Raw genomic sequence first — 16,993 nt, forward strand, 5'->3', positions numbered from 1 at the left:
GGTCCTGTACATTTCGCGGGCAATTGGCTTTTTTGGCATCGCAGAGACATCATAAAGATCCAGGATATCCTGGTTAGGCATATCTTTGAATCGTTCTTGTATGAAATGCGTGCATCTATTTGTGACAGCAAGCTTCCTCATATAGGGCACAGAAATAAGACAAGTTCCTGCAGTCTTTACCAATTCTGATCTGTTGGCTCATCTGTAAGCTATACCCTGAACGTCATGGGCGAGATACAGAAGAACACAGATGCCATGGGAAGTCCAAGTTACCTGAGATGGGCTGCAGATGTATTTGCTTTCTGTCTGTTGGCTTGCTCTATCTTGACACTTGTCTGGCTGTACGAAGTGAAAATCTATACATTGGTGGATTGTGTTAGTCATTGTAAGCATAGGATGGAGAAAACGGTAAGCAGCGCTGTCAGACGACATTTCAATGAACGTTCCTCAAAGTACCCGCATTTTCAAATGCCAGTTATCTACTAACATTTGTCCGTTTTCACGTTGACCAAATAGAATCACTAAGACGCGAAGTTTATTCCTGTCTGTGAAAAGTGCTTTCCGTCGTTAACTCCAGTCTTGTTACACCAAGTATACGTTTTAGTTTATAGTTTGGCTTGAAAGGCCTTTTTAGCGATCCCTGGGTCTGCCTTTGTTTTAGTCTGTAACAGGATTATGGACATGGGATAACATTTTGTTTTCCATTGTAATTGTAATCTCGTTGGTAAACTTTCTGATGAGAAAATCGGGCACCCACACAAGCCTTTAGATTAGTATTTTTATCGAACACCTCTTCAACCACGGATCAAGTCGAAATAGATAAATGATTTCGTACTGTGACTGTACAAAACGATGGAAGTTCACGCCGGGAACTCAAGTTACGAGAAACAGTCTGCAATCAGTATATGTTACAATGATCCAGCGATTAATGATTGCACATTCTCCAAGTCTGCTGGGTTGTTTTGTTTTTGTTTTTGTTTTAATTTTAATGCAGTAAGAAGAGCGGAAGCTGCAGCCCCCATCCCCACACGCTGCAGGGGAGGAGCAAAGGAGCATTAAAATTGAAAGTATTTTGTTTTTCCCTTGATTTCGCTCTTTCACGAGACGGGACCTTCGTATAAGATAAAAATGACTGCCTCGTTAACGTTAATGTAGGCCGGACTATTTAAACAACATTTTCGTCTGTATCATTTACATTTGTAAAATTCTTTGTAGCAGTTCTTTGTAAAGATTTTCACTCCCCTCTCTCTAAATATCGGTTGCAGGTCAACTTGTATACAAATGCACTGCTTTTAATCACTTTGGATTACGTCATACAAACCGGTTAGAAAAGTTCATGATCAGCAATTTGAAGCCTTTGAATGCCTTTGGTACTAAATGGTACATTCCCTTGATTTCTAGGAGGAGCGCAAACATGATACGTATTGCATCAAGGACTGCGTATCAACTCAGCGAAGCTTGATGTCCGCGGCACAGATACCAGACGTACGCATTCCTTTTCATTAGCTTATAATCATCTTAAAATTTGTATGATCAGAATTTGTATCACGCACAAAGTTTTCTTAAAGGGTCAGAAGAGGTAACTTTTGAGGATTCCTTTCACTGATTTTGTTTTAAAGTTAAAACAGCTTTTCCTTCTCACCAAAATATTTTGTGATACACATCACCTTGTCCACCTCAGTCTCTACATGTGGAGACAGGCAAATTGTGGTTCAGACTAGAATTGTAGACAATAATAGTTCAATGTTACACATATAGACGCTATGTTGACAAGCAAGTTGGTGTTTCAACAGCCTGTATATTGCGTATAGTCTATTGTCATAGATGACAAGTTAATTGTAGTCCGGACTTGAGTTTAAATATTATCAACAACTGTGCAATTTAGACATTTTGGCGAGCTACTCACTAAGCATTTTAACATCTTTCCATTTGTTCTTGGGCGAGTAGAGCGATACCTTGCACTGTCAAAAAATCACCAAAATTTACAGCTACTGGCCCTTCATTTATTTCATTCAGGCCTGGTTTCTGAGGCAATCCTAAATGCTATCGGTGCAGTCTACGTCCGATGGGGTAAAAAAACGTGTCCCTCAACGGCAGAACTGGTTTATGAAGGTAAGCTATGCTGGGGAGACCAAGTCTCCTCCAGTTCGGTAACCAGAGAGATTCATAAAATCATATTAGTTTACTCGCTCTACAACATTGGGTTGACTATGTGCTTTTTTGAGATCACAAAAGCCTAAATATCAGAACTCTATTTAATTCTCGAACTATTAAACATTATCTTGTAAAGTCTCATGACCTAATGTCCGGCACACATACCGTTCAATTTACATAATGGACATTTATTTGATCTATTTCCGATTGTTTTCGAGATGAAACTGTGAGAAAATGACGCATATTTGAATCATCAATATTCGATTTAATGCTGATGGCGAAAGCCATGCCAAGAGGAACCAATCATCACGCGCTTATTCCATGAACGTACACACCAAATTACATGACATGTTTTATATAAACTTTAAGTTGCGTAACAGGTTATACAAAAACTCTTGCTATAAACACTCACACGCATACGACTTAACAGACGTATAGACAGACAAAAAGTTAAAGTAGAATACGCCATGGGGACAGATATTCAGACTCTCAAAATTTTACAATTCTTTACTGATCTACCACTTATGGGTGCTCGTTTAAAAGGTCTTGCGGAAGAGATTTTTTCACCGTCACAGTTTTTCGAAAATTGAACTCCATAGAGTTGACGGATGGCGGCCGTTTTGAATTTCAAACATTGGAATTTTTTTTCTCCGGTACCAAAACTTTGCAAGGTGAATTTTTAAGTTCAAGTTCAGTTTATTGCGTACAAGCTGGATTAAAGAAGGTGAAGCGTGACAAATACATTGTTTTTAAAAACAAACATACCTACCTAGGGAAAAGAGGCAAAGTCATATATACGTGCATGTATATGAATATTCATCAGAGCTATAGATTTACATATTAACTGAATATGTAATGGCTGTTCATCTATGCAAGAAAGCTATATATACAAAATACAAACACTATGGAGTTCCTCAGTTTATAAAAATCTTCCTATATAAAATGGGTGATAAATATTTACACGTTATTTAACAATTGCAATCGTCAAAAAAACGAAAAAAAAATGCTTTAACTGGAAGATTTTGCGACTCTGTATTGCAGGTGTTATAGGTGGTAGTCTTCGCAGCAGCGGTGGTAGTGGTGCGAACTATCAGTGCCTGCTTTGAATCCCATATACGACACTACGTCCCCGGGAACCAGAGTCGAGCTAGCATGCACGGCGCTAAGTACAAGACGAATCACTTTTCGCCACTGGCACATGTAGATGAGACGAATCCAGTGTGCTCTGTATGCCGTGTGAAGTCCCGCAGCACTGTGCTGATGGTTCCGGGTCGCAACCAATGCCCAGCCGACGAATGGACACGCGAGTACTACGGTTACCTCATGTCTTCACACCACAGCCACAAACATACGGCGTACGTGTGCGTGGATCGCCACCCAGAGTCAAGGCCCAACAGTGGAAGAAACAGAGGTGGCCCTTTGCTGTATGCCGTTGAATCAAGATGTGATAAGGGTACTCTACCCTGTGGTCCGTACTTGGAGGGGCGCGAATTGACGTGCGCTGTGTGCACAATGTAAGATCTGTAAAGTCCGTTACAATATTTTGCTTAACCTCTGGTAGAGTCCTGCAATGAAATAATCCTATGAAAATATACATGTTGTATTTGTAAAGTCTGCAATTTGAAAACCGTCAAGTACTTGCACTGGCTTTGCATTAGTATTATGAAAGCAGCTTAGGGGTGGGCCATTTGATATTGGGGGCCGCCCTGGAAGGTGGATGAGGTAGCATTTATTTTTTACCTGATCCAATTAAAATTATTTTCCACTCTCCTACCTTTTGTCAACCGTTCTCTGGCGGATTGTTTTCATTGACATTTGTTGGGAACGTTTTCCTCCGAAAATCTTACAGGACCCCCTATTTCAAACGGTTTGCCCCTTAGTTTCATTAATTGCTCTTTTTTACCAGCATACTACGAAAATATTGTTAATTTAATTTTCATTTTCATTTTTGTTGAGTCAACTTCTAATTAAAACACAAGGAAGCGAGATTTTAAGCATCTTTTGTGCTTGATTTTGCTTTTTTCCTTCTCTTCAAAATGTCAAATGCGCTTCAAATTCAGTGGAAGGATATGAAAACCAATAGATTTTGTCTGTAGACTGCATTGTTGTTGTTGACTATTGAATCCTAGTCCTAAATAAATTCAAAAGTAAACTGTGTTTTACATGTATACACGCTGTTGGCAAGCGAAATATGTAGTGTTTCAACGGGCCTTGAGAAATTGAATTATAACTTGCAAGTGACATACAAATCACCAACAACTGAGTGTAAAAATCACCAACATTATAGCTACGAGAGCGGATAAACTACATGACTTGATATTTATGCGCTCAATAAATAATCGCCGTCTAAACATTTGGAATAAAACAATTTATAAGCCCCTTTAGACCCTCATGGGCTTAATGGGTCGCTCCACCTAACACAGCGTATTTTACTCAAAAATCGCTTTTTTGCAAATATTTATGCAATTTTAATTAATTTGTTAACAAAAGAAAACATATTGGTTTAGTTTACCTTTTAGCTTGTCAAACAGTCGGAAGTTGCGTGATAAAGAAGTGTCAATTTATGCAAATGTATGCATATCTCTCCATTTTTGATTTCTTTTACTCTTAGGCTCAAACTTCAAAAGAATGTAACTCCATTCTGGCCGGTCAAATTTTCTGAAATTTCAATGATGTTCTTTAAATACTATTAACAAAACGAATATTTGTTTCGCCATATTGTTTTGAAAAAATCTGTGTTGTCAACATGCAGCTCTACCTTAAGATAGAATGCTCCTCAGGTCGTTTATTCGAAATTCCAGATCTATACTAAACCTTCCACCGCTTTTTAGGCTCATTTGAATCCCTTGGAGTAAGCAAAGTTTTCGAGGATTTAGCTGTGTGAAAAAGTTCCATACGATTAGAGTACTTTTTAACGGTATGTAATTCATCTATGTTTTGTAGGGGAAGTCATACTCTATACATCTCGTTAAAAATGATGCTTTGGCTACATCATTGAGTATCATAGAGATGCCGGACATCCTGGACTGACCTTTCTTAATTTCATCCACCCAGTTCGTGTTTTCCCATGCTTCCTTGTCAAGAGCATGGATTATATGAAATGACCATTTTACGGTTGAATTTCTTCTAGAAGAGATAATTGGACTCTCAAGTTTTACGATATTTTTCTGATCTAGCGATTGTTGGGCTAATTTTGAAGTTCTTGAAGTCAATGAACAATTCATCGTATTGTTTTTTGTGAAATTTGAAAATTTATATTTTCGCCGAAAAGTTACCGAACGGATGGCGGCCATTTTGAATGTCAAGTGTCGGTTAATGTCAGGTAATTTGTTTTGCTTGCACCAAAATTTTGCACGAGGACCCCCGATTATTATTCTGAATCATATTATGGTTGAAATTTTCCTTCATACGCTACTTACTTTATGATGGGAAATACATTTTGTGTTCCAATTATTACAATTTGCAAATGTTATAAGCTTTCTGTGAAATCTGTTAAAGCTAGATGAAAATTGGAGAAAACGTTTATTAATTAAGTATTTCAGTTTAATTGGCATACTACTTTAAGATGTTACGTGGGTAACTCGTTTCTGCAGGCTTTTCTCAATACTCACCCAAAGTTTCATACATATAGCGCTTGTTGACACACGATAAAACACCAGGATCTGAATTGTAAGTTAATTTACATACAAAGCGGACTTTACCCAGAAAGACAGCTGGCGTCTTAGTAGCATGTATGCGTCGGATATTGAGTGACTTTGTTTAGTAGCTAACTTTGTTTTACGACTTTGTTTGTCTTCACTCAATGAACGAACATGAGAATTCTACGTGATGGTCATGTAACGAGGTCAATTATAAATATTAATCATGACTTAAAATTGCACCCTAACAGTTGTATTGATTTTGAAAATAGGATGAATGTTTTTATCTTTAATTCATATCTATTGCGTGGTTGAAGCCATGCGTTTTAGGTATTGTATAAAGCCAATAATATCCCCGATTGTAGCTAGCGTTTCGTCTCTTTGTACCAAGACACTTATAGATATGGGGGAAGTTGTACTTTGAGCAACGGCGTCTGTAAGCTTGTCTAATTGGGGAAGTTGTACTTTGAGCAACGGCGTCTGTAAGCTTGTCTACTCAAGAATAAATACCTCTTCTTTGAAACGAACTTCAGTGTCTTCAATCAAGATTGAGCTCCTCTCCGTAAGCAAACGAGTAAACAAGCCTAGTAAGGGGTGGACCATTTGATATCCTTGGCAGGGGTTGGGAAGATTGATGAGGAACATAACTTTTTTTACCTGGTCCATTGTACTTTTTCCGCTCTCCCAACCCTTTTCGACAAGCCTTCTCTTGCTGATATTGGTATTGACATTTGCTGGAAATCTTTTTGTCAGAAAATTTTCCAGACCCCAACGTAGGATATCGAATGGTCTAACCTAGAACGAGAATGTCCCCATTCGATTTAGATTATATCAATGAAGGTTAATTGCCCCTGTATGTTATCGACTCCCGAAATGGTGAATGGCCATAGAGCAATGATGTAATAGGCAGATGTACTTTTTCTTTCTCAGGATAAATAGTTTTCATACAAATCTGTTCAGCTCCAAAGTTTGTTCATGACAGTAAATGTGTATTAAATAAGGAGTTGTACAGCCCCCTCTATTTGTGACCAACTTTTGATATAGTTGATGTATACTGTGTAAAGACAGCCTGCATACTCGCTAACTAATGTCGTATTCATACGAAAATGGAATTCAGTGTATGCCAGTATGTTTTGTCGTGGCGTTGTAGCGTTGGCTTCAAACAGGTACTTAATGCTGTCCCTTGCATTCTTTAGAGTCGCAAATGTGAGATTTTCTTTGGTTTGTTAATATATTACAGAAACAAAGGGATCCACCTTGACAATAACAGCATAGATAAGAACATAAATATTTACCGCTACTTCAAATTCAAAATGGCCGCCATCCCTGTGTGAAACCTCTGGGGCAAAATAAAAATCAATTTTTGGTTTTCTCAAAGTCAGCCGGAGAAATATTTAGTTACTCCATGAGCTTTTAAAAAGGCCCCTGCAAGTGGTTGACTAAAAAGATAATATAAAAGTTTACGAGTCCGAATATCTGTCCCCGAGGCGCATTCTACCTTAAGGTAGTATGCATCTCAAAAGTGAAAGACTTAAACTTTTGCTCAACTTTTCCTCAAGGAATATTTCAACCATTCTTTTTCAACAACAAGAATAAACATAGTGCGAAGTTTGGTACTAGAGGAATAAATTACCAAGATTTACTGACATTTGACATTCAAATAGCAACCATCCCTACGTTAACTCTATGGACAAAATGGAATTTTCGATTTTTCGAAAAACAAAGACCGTGAAACGTTTTCTTATACCAAAGGCTTAAAAATGAACCACCACAAGAGATAGAACAGAAAAGAATTATAAAAGTTAAACAGTCCGAATATTTGTGCCCGAGGCGCATTCTACTTTAAGTGTACGAAATAACTTCATCTCACACATACCGGAGTAATTCCATCTGTTTATGACAGAACACTGTAAAACTGGACTTAATGACAGTCTGTCATTTTCGTATACGTTTCGAAAGGGAAGTCAGGTCCTGTATATTTCGCGGGCAATTTGACTTTTTTGGCATCGCAGATACATCATAAAGATCCAGGATATCCTGGTCAGGCATGTCTTTGAATCGTTCTCGTATTAACTGGGTGTATCTATTTGTGACAGCAAGCTTCCTCATCAAGGGCACAGAAATAAGACAATTCTCTGCATTCTTTACCCATTCTGATCTGGTGGCTCATCTGTAAGCTATACCCTGAACGTCATGGGCGAGATACAGAAGAACACAGATGCCATGGGAAGTCCAAGTTACCTGAGATGGGCTGCAGATGTATTTGCTTTCTGTCTGTTGGCTTGCTCTATCTTGACACTTGTCTGGCTGTACGAAGTGAAAATCCAAATATTGGTCGCTAATATCAGTCATTGTAAGCATAGGATGGAGAAAACGGTAAGCAGCGCTGTCAGACAACATTTCAATGAACGTTCCTCAAAGTACCCGCATTTTCAAATGCCAGTTATCTACTAACATTTGCGTCTGTTTTCACGTTGACCAACTAGAATCACTAAGACGCGAAGTTTATTCTTGTCTGTGAAAAGTGCTTTCCGTCGTTAACTCCAGTCTTGTTACACAAAGTACACGTTTAAGTTTACATTTTGGCTTGAAAGGCCTTTTTAGCGATCCCTGGGTCCAGTGTGCGAAATTAACGTCGGTCCGACGGTCCGAGACCGACAGATTTCTCGTCGGGCCGAAAGTTTTTAGCAACATGTCGGTCCTTATGACCGACTGGAATTTGGAGTAGATGATGAAAATTTCTCCGTCAAGACCTGTAACAGATGCAGATAATGACTAACTTTGAATCATATGATTCAGACTTGAATGTCATGCACCTATCAATGTTTTCCACCGTGGGAGTGCGTGGCAACAGGGGATATTGATCGCACTTTGTGTCCTGGATTTATTTTGGTGCAACAATGCGATACAATATTATAATAATACTTGTCTAGTGAGTGTAACCCTGGTAATTTCAGCATATCTGTGTCATATGATACACCCAGTATCACTTCACTAATTCCACACTTCAAGTGTTCGGAATTTACATGTACACAAATGTACATAATACAGCCCTTCATTTTATCAAACTGACTCCGTTTTCTTTGCTTTGATTTTCAATTGACGCGTTCAAAACACAAAACGGTTCATAGAAGAGTTTAAGACAAAAACCTACTACGAGTACAGTGCTGTTGACTAATCATATTTGGTTTTGAACATGGAGGTATATTTTTACCTCCATGGTTTTGAACTACGCCCAATACAAGGATAAGATGTTAATACACGACAGCCCAATAGTGCTACCTGCAGTCGACAGTCAAGTTCACGTTTCGCTACGTTTGTTTCTGGACCGCTAGAACATCTTGCTTGCTCGTTGGTCTTCAACCAAAGTTCACAAGACCGACTGTTAGCACGATATATCGACGTGATAACAAGTGTACATTTTATAAAACAGAGCGGCCTTATCATAACAGTTTTGTAACAGTTTTGTCGAGTATACTCTCAGAGGCCGAGAGTAGGGCTTCAAATTGTTTCGATGTATACCGTTTTACGACAGGCATACAAAACTCACCGTCATCCTGGGCTGTACGCCTAAATATCGCAAAAAATACGTCTTTTAAGATTTTACGGTATCATTAACTGATCGTGTCGCGATCGTTTTCAGCAGAGTCATTTTAAAAGGCGATGAGACCCAGCAATCGCTTAGTCAAAACTTTTCAATCAGAAAATATGCATTCATTTCCGCGAGTGGCGACGTGTGCCATTCATGTTGTCTGCAATTTCTATAGTCGAGTAAAAAGTTACGATTATACTTGTTCTTTTAATTAAAAGTATAACTTCACCTGTTTCTTCATGAATGCAACAGAGGCCACATTTAAGCACATTTATTTTTTGAAAAATTTGGAAAGTAAGCCACACGTCATATCAAAATACATACCAAGTATTTTCTTTTTTCTGTTTAGACGTAAGAATTATTCACACAATTACCGTTTTCAGGGTACTAAGGTATTCACTCACTCCTCTACCACTCACGTTTGCTAACTTCAGAAGTGATTTTCAGCTCGCCAACCATTTTCAAATCACAATATCACATGCCCTGGTGTAGTGTACAATTTTACACAGCCATGTATAGAACATCATCTCCCATAGACTATCATGAGAGACAAACTGTCTCGCTTTCATCACCCACACGTAGTCAGTGCATGAGCCTGTATTCGCCGGTCCCTGGGTGTTTGACATCATTTTGTGGTCCGAAAGTGGGGGATTTGACATGGCTAGAAAAAAAGGCATTGCAAATTCCCCTGTTAGTCCCATAGTCCCCCCTCCCGTGGTGGAAAACATTGATAAATGTGTGCGCATGACAGTGAGGAAGATGAGGGCTGTGATCTTTTTCAGATTCCAGATCATGTAGCTGAACGATGCATTCACTTACACTATTCTGCAATCTATGTGAACAATAGTCCTTTTGTATTGATAAAAGGACATGAAAAATTAAATATTACAACATTCAAAAGCATAGTAATTAGTCGAGAGAGTGTTTACTTTAATGGTCGTTAACAACTGCATTTATTGAGGACCGGCAGTTTTCTGTAAGGACCTGAAGCTTTGGCTTGGTGCAGGCCCTTATGACCTGAAGCTATTTTCTCTTAATTTCGCACACTGCCTGGGTCTGCCTTTGTTCTAGTCTGTAACAGGATTATGGACATGGGATAACATTTTGTTTTCCATTGTAATTGTAATCTCGTGGGTAAACTTTCTGATGAGACAATCGGGCGCCCACACAAGCCTTTAGATTAGTATTTTTATCGAACACCTCTTCAACCACGGATCAAGTCGAAATAGATAAATGATTTCGTATTGTGACTGTACACAACGGTGGAAGTTCACGCCAGGAACTCAAGTTACGAGAAACAGTCTGCAATCAGTATCTGTTACAATGATCCTGCGATTAATGATTACACATTCTCCAAGTCTGCTGGGTTGTTTTCTTTTTGTTTTGTTTTAATTTTAATGCAATAAGAAGAGCGGAAGCTGCAGCCCCAACCCTACACGCTGCAGGGGAGGGGCAAAGGAGCATTAAAATTGAAAGTATTTTGTTTTCCCCTTGATTTCGCTCTTTCACGAGACGGGACCTTCGTATAAGATAAAAATGACTGCCTCGTTAACCGTGACGTCAATGTAGGCTGGACTATTTAAACAACATTTTCGTCTGTATCGTTTACATTTGTAAAATTCTTTGTAGCAGTTCTTTGTAGAAATTTTCACCCCCTCTCTCTAAATATCGGTTGCAGGTCAACTTGTATACAAATGCATTGCTTTTAATCACTTTGGATTACGTCATATAAACGGGTTAGAAAAGTTCATGATCAGCAATTTGAAGCCTTTGAATGCCTTTGGTACTAAATGATACATTTCCCTTGATTTCTAGGAGGAGCGCAAACATGATACGTATTGCATCAAAGACTGCGTTATCAACTTAGCGAAGCTTGATGTCCGCGGCACAGATACAGACGTACGCATTCCTTTTCATTAGCTTATAAATCATCTTAAAATTTGTATGATCAGAATTGTATCACGCACAAAGTTTTCTTTAAAGGGTCAGAAGAGGTAACTTTTGATGATTCCTTTTACTGATTTTGTTTTTAAACAGCTTTTCCCTACTCACTAAAATATTTTGTGATACACATCACCTTGTCAACTCAGCCTCTACATGGCGAGACTACATTTTTATTATTGACAGGCGAAGTCTGGTCCAGAGTAGAATTTGTAAACAGTAATAGTTCAATTTACACATATAGACACTGTGTTGACAAGCAAGTTGGTGTTTCAACAGCCTGTATATTGCGTATAGTCTATTGTCATAGATGACAAGTTAATTGTAGTCCGGACTTGAGTTCAAATATTATCAACAACTGTGCAATTTAGACATTTTGGCGAGCTACTTCACTAAGCGTTTAACATGCTTCCAGCTGTTCTTCGGCGAGTAGAGCGATACCTTGCACTGTCAAAAAGTCACCAAAATTTACAGCCACTGGCCGTCCATTTATTTCATGCAGGCCTGGTTTCTGAGGCAATTCGAAATGCTATCGGTGCAGTCTACATCCGATGGGGTAAAAAAACGTGTCCATCAACTGCAGAGTTGGTTTATGAAGGTAAGCTATGCCGGGTAGATCCATAGTCTACTCCAGTACGGCAACCAGAGAGACTCATACAATCATATTAGTTTACTCGCTCTATGAACTTCGGTTGACTGTGTGCTTTTTTGAGATCACAAAACCTAAATATCAGAACTCTATTTAATTCTCAAACTATAAAAAATATTATCTTATAACGTCTCATGACCTAATATCTGGCACACATACCGTTCAATTTACATAATGGACATTTATTTGACCTATTTCCATCTGTTTCCGAGATGAAACTGTGAGAAAATGACGCATATCTGAATCATCAATATTCGATTTAACGCTGATGGCGAAAGCCATGCCAAGAGGAACCAATCATCACGCGCTTATTCCATGAACGTACCACACCAAATTACATGACATGTTTTTATATAAACTTTAAGTTGCGTAACAGGTCATACAAAAACGCTTGCTATAAACACTCACACGCATACGACTTAACAGACGTATAGACAGACAAACAGTAAGAGTAGAATACGCCATGGGGACAGATATTCAGACTCTCAAATTTTTACAATTCTTTACTGATCTACCACTTATGGGTGCTCGTTTAAAAGCTCTCGCGGAAAGAAAATGTTTCACCGTCCTACTTTTTCGAAAATTTGAACTCCATAGAGTTGACCGATGGCGGCCAATTTGAATTTCAAACATTGGAATTTTTTTTCTCTGGTACCAAAACTTTGCACGGTGACCGCAAATTTTTCTTCTTTATTTGGTAAGAGAAGGGTTTAAAGTTTCACCGAGGTAAGCTTGAGGAAAATTTTAAGTCTTTCACTTTCGAGGCGCATACCACCTTAGTGGAATAGTCCCTTGATAAATTTCTAAGGTTCAAGTTCAGTTTATTGCGTACAAGCTGCATTACATAAGGTAAAGCGTGACAAATACATTGTTATATGTACCTAGGGAAAAGAAACAAAGTCATATATACGTGCATGTACATGAATATTCATCAGAGCTATAGAATTACATATTAACTGAATGTCTAATGGCTGTTAATCTATGCACGAAAGCTATATATACAAAATACAAAAACTATGGAGTTCCTCAGTTTATAAAACTCTTCCCATATAAAAATGGATGATAAATATTTACAGGTTATTTAACAAATTCAATTGTCAAAAAAACGAAAAAAAAATGCTTTAACTGGAGGATTTTGCGACTCTGTATTGCAGGTGTTATAGGTGGCAGTCTTCGCAGCAGCGGTGGAAGTGGTGCGAACTATCAGTGCCTGCCTTTGAATCCTATATACGACACGTACGTCCCCGGGAACCAGAGTCGAGCTCGCATGTACGGCGCTAAATACCAGACGAATCACTTCTCGCCACTGGCACATGTAGATGAGACGAATCCAGTGTGCTCTGTATGCCGTGTGAAGTCCCGCAGCACTGTGCTGATGGTCCCGGGTCGCAACCAATGCCCAGCCGACGAATGGACACTCGAGTACTACGGTTACCTCATGTCTTCACACCACAGCCACAAACGTACGGAGTACGTGTGCGTGGATCGGCACCCAGAGTCAAGGCCCAGCAGTGGAAGAAACAGAGGTGGCGCTTTGCTGTATGCCGTTGAATCAAGATGTGATAAGGGTACTTTACCCTGTGGTCCTTACTTGGATGGGCGCGAGTTGACTTGCGCTGTGTGCACAATGTAAGATCTGTAAAGCCCGTTACAATATTTTGCTTAACCTCTGGTAGGGTCCTGGAATGAAATAATCCTATGAAAATATACATGTTGTATTTGTAAAATCTGCAATTTGAAAACCGTCAAGTACTTGTATTGGCTTTGCGTTAGTATTATGAAAGGAGCTTAGGGGTGGGCCATTTGATATTGGGGGCCTCTGGAAGGTGGATGAGGTAGCATTTATTTTTTACCTGATCCAATTAACATTATTTTTCCACTCTCCTACCTTTTGTCAACCGTTCTCTGGCGGATTGTTTTCATTGACATTTGTTGGGAACGTTTTCCTCCGAAAATCTTACAGGACCCCCCGATTTCAAATGATTTGCCGCTTAGTTTCATTAATTGCTCTTTTTTACCAGCATACTACGAAAATATTGTTAATTTAGTTTTCATTTTCATTTTTGTTGAGTCAACTTCTAATTAAAACACCATGAAGCGAGATTTTTAGCATCTTTTGTGCTTTATTTTGCTCTTTTCCTTCTCTTCAAAATGTCAAATGCGCTTCAAATTCAGTGGAGGGATATGAAAACCCATAGATTTTGTCTGTAGACTGCATTGTTGTTGTTGACTATTGAATCCTAGTCCTAAATAAATTCAAAAGTAAACTGTGTTTTACATGTATACACGCTGTTGGCAAGCGAAATATGTAGTGTTTCAAAGGGCCTTGAGAATTGAATTATAACTTGCAAATGACATACAAATCACCAACAACTAAGTGTAAAAATCACCAACACTATAGCTACGAGAGCGGATAAACTACATGCCTTGATATTTATGCGCTCAATAAATAATCGCCGTCTGAAACCTTTGGAACAAAACAATCTATAAGCCCCTTAATACCCCCATGGGCTTAATGGGTCGCTCCACCTAACACAGCGTATTTTACTCAAAAAATCGCTTTTTTGCAAATATTTATGCAATTTTAATTAATTTGTTAACAAAAGAAAACATATTGGTTGAGTTTACCTTTTAGCTTGTCAAACAGTCGTAAGTTGCGTGATAAAGAAATGTCAATTTATGCAAATGAATGCACATCTCTCCATTTTTAATTTCTTTTACTCCCAGGCTCAAAACTTCAAAAGAATGTAACTCCATTCTGGCCGGGTCAAATTTTCTGAAATTTTCACATGATGTTCTTTAAATACTATATAACAAAACGAATATTTTGTTTCGCCATATTGCTTTGAAAAAATCTGTGTTGTCAACATGCAGCTCTACCTTAAGATAGGATGCTCCTCGGGTCGTTTATTCGAAATTCCAGATCTATACTAAACCTTCCACCGCTTTTTAGGCTCATTTGAATCTCTTGGAGTAAGCAAAGTTTTCGCGGATTTAGCATTGTGAAAAAGTTCCATACGATTAGTGTACTTTTAAACTGTATTTAATTTCATCTATGTTTTGTAGGGGAAGTCATATTCTATACATCTCGTTGAAAATGATGCTTTGGCTACATCATTGAGTATCATAGAGATGCCGGACATCCTGGACTGACCTTTCTTAATTTCATCCACCCAGTTCGTGTTTTCCCATGCTTCCTTGTCAAGAGCATGGATTTATAAAATGACCATTTTACGGTTGAATTTTCTTCTAGAAGAGATAATTTGGACTCTCAAGTTTTACGATATTTTTCTGATCTAGCGATTGTTTGGGCTAATTTTGAAGTTCTTGAAGTCAATGAACAATTCATTGTATTTTTTGTGTGAAATTTGAAAATTTATATTTTCGCCGTAAAGTTACCGAACTGATGGCGGCCATTTTGAATTTCAAGTGTCGGTAAATGTCGGGTAGTTTGTTTCGCTCGCACCAAAATTTGCACGGGGACCCGCGATTATTATTCTGAATTATATTATGGTTGAAATTTTCCTACTTAGGCTACTTACTTTATGATGGGAAATACATTGTAATTTGTGTTCCAATTATATTTGCAAATATTATAAGCTTTCTGTGAAATATGTTAAAGCTAGAGGAAAATTGGAGAAAAGGTTTATCAATCAAGTTTTTTCGGTTTGAATGGGCATACTACCTTAGATGTTACGTAGGTAACTTGTTCCTGCAGGGTTTTCCCAATAGTCGCCCAAAGTTTCATACATATAGCGGTTGTTGACACACCGATACTGTGAAATAAAACACCAGGATCTGAATTGTAAGTTAATTTAAATACAAAGCGGACTTAACCCAGAACGACAGCTGGCGTTTTACCAGCATGTACGCGTCGGATATTGAGTGACCTTGTTTAAAGCCAATAATATCGCCGATTGTAACTATTGTTTCGTCTCTTTGTACCAAGACACTTATGGAAGATGTACTTTGAGCAACGGCGTCTGTAAGCTTGTCTACTCAAGAATAAATACCTCTTCTTTGAAACGAACTTCAGCGTCTTCAATCAAGATTGAGCTCTTCTCCGTTAGCAAACGAGTAAACAAGCCTAGTAAGGGGTGGACCAATTGATATCCTTGGGAGGGGTTTGGAAGATTGATGAGGAACATAATTTTTCTTACCTGGTCCATTGTACTTTTTCCGCCCTCCCAAACCTTTTAGACAAGCCTTCTCTTGCTTATATATTTATTGACATTTGCTGGAAATCTTTTCGTCAGAAATATTTCAGACCCCCACCCTAGGATATCGAATTGTCTACCCTAAAACGAGAATGTCCCCATTCGATTTAGATTATATCAAAGGTTAATTATCTCTGTATGTTATCGACACCCAAAATGGTGAATGGCCATAGAGCAATAATGTAATAGGCAGACGTAGTTTTTCTTTCTCAGGATAAATAGTTTTCATACAAATCTATTCAGCTCCAAATTTTGTTAATGACAGTAAATGTGTATTAAATACAGAGTTGTACTGCTCCCTCTATTTGTGACCAACTTTTGCTGTAGTTGATGTATAAAGACAGCCTGCATACTCGCTAACTAATGTCGTATTCATACGAAAATGGAATTCAGTGTATGCCAGTATGTTTTTGTCGTGGCGTTGTAGCGTTGGCTTTAAACAGGTACTTAATGCTGTCCCTTGCATTCTTTTGAGTCGCAAATAATTGTGAGATTTTCTTTGGTTTGTTAATATATTACTAAAACAAAGGGATCCACCTTGACAATAACAGTATAGATAAGGACGTAAATATTTACCGCTACTTCAAATTCAAAAACGCCACCATCCCTGTGTGAAACCTCTGGGTGAAAATAAAAATCAATTTTTCGATTTTCTCAAAAGTCAGCCGGAGAATTTTTTAGTTACTACATGAGCTTTTAAAAAGGCCCCTGCAAGTGGTAGACTAAAAAGACAATATAAAAGTTTAAGAGTCCGAATATCTGTCCCCGAGGCGCATTCTACCTAAAGGTAGTATGCACCTCG

At 38.4% G+C, this 16,993-nt stretch overlaps 1 protein-coding gene and 1 pseudogene across 1 annotated transcript; both read left to right on the top strand.

Moving 5' to 3' along the window:
- The first annotated feature begins 852 nt into the window (after positions 1 to 852).
- On the top strand, positions 853 to 15,996 carry LOC139124683 (uncharacterized). The gene is made up of 4 exons (XM_070690805.1): positions 853 to 901; positions 1,435 to 1,485; positions 11,828 to 11,923; positions 13,129 to 15,996. Exons 1-4 carry the CDS (start codon positions 853 to 855, stop codon positions 13,605 to 13,607), a joined length of 675 nt encoding a protein of 224 aa, XP_070546906.1. The 3' UTR covers positions 13,608 to 15,996.
- LOC139125088 (uncharacterized) lies at positions 1,764 to 3,804 on the top strand (annotated as a pseudogene).
- Positions 15,997 to 16,993: the final 997 nt, after the last annotated feature.

The sequence above is a fragment of the Ptychodera flava genome (genome assembly GCF_041260155.1).
Source record: "Ptychodera flava strain L36383 chromosome 23 unlocalized genomic scaffold, AS_Pfla_20210202 Scaffold_24__1_contigs__length_23054250_pilon, whole genome shotgun sequence".
In the NCBI taxonomy this organism is placed as follows: domain Eukaryota; kingdom Metazoa; phylum Hemichordata; class Enteropneusta; family Ptychoderidae; genus Ptychodera; species Ptychodera flava.

Coding starts and splice junctions, on each gene's coding strand:
- LOC139124683 (XM_070690805.1), top strand. CDS start 853: ATGGAAGTTCACGCCGGGAACTCAAGTTACGAGAAACAGTCTGCAATC. Junction 902..1,434: donor CGAGAAACAGTCTGCAATCA/GTATATGTTACA, acceptor TATTGCATCAAG/GACTGCGTATCAACTCAGCG. Junction 11,924..13,128: donor TGCAGAGTTGGTTTATGAAG/GTAAGCTATGCC, acceptor TCTGTATTGCAG/GTGTTATAGGTGGCAGTCTT.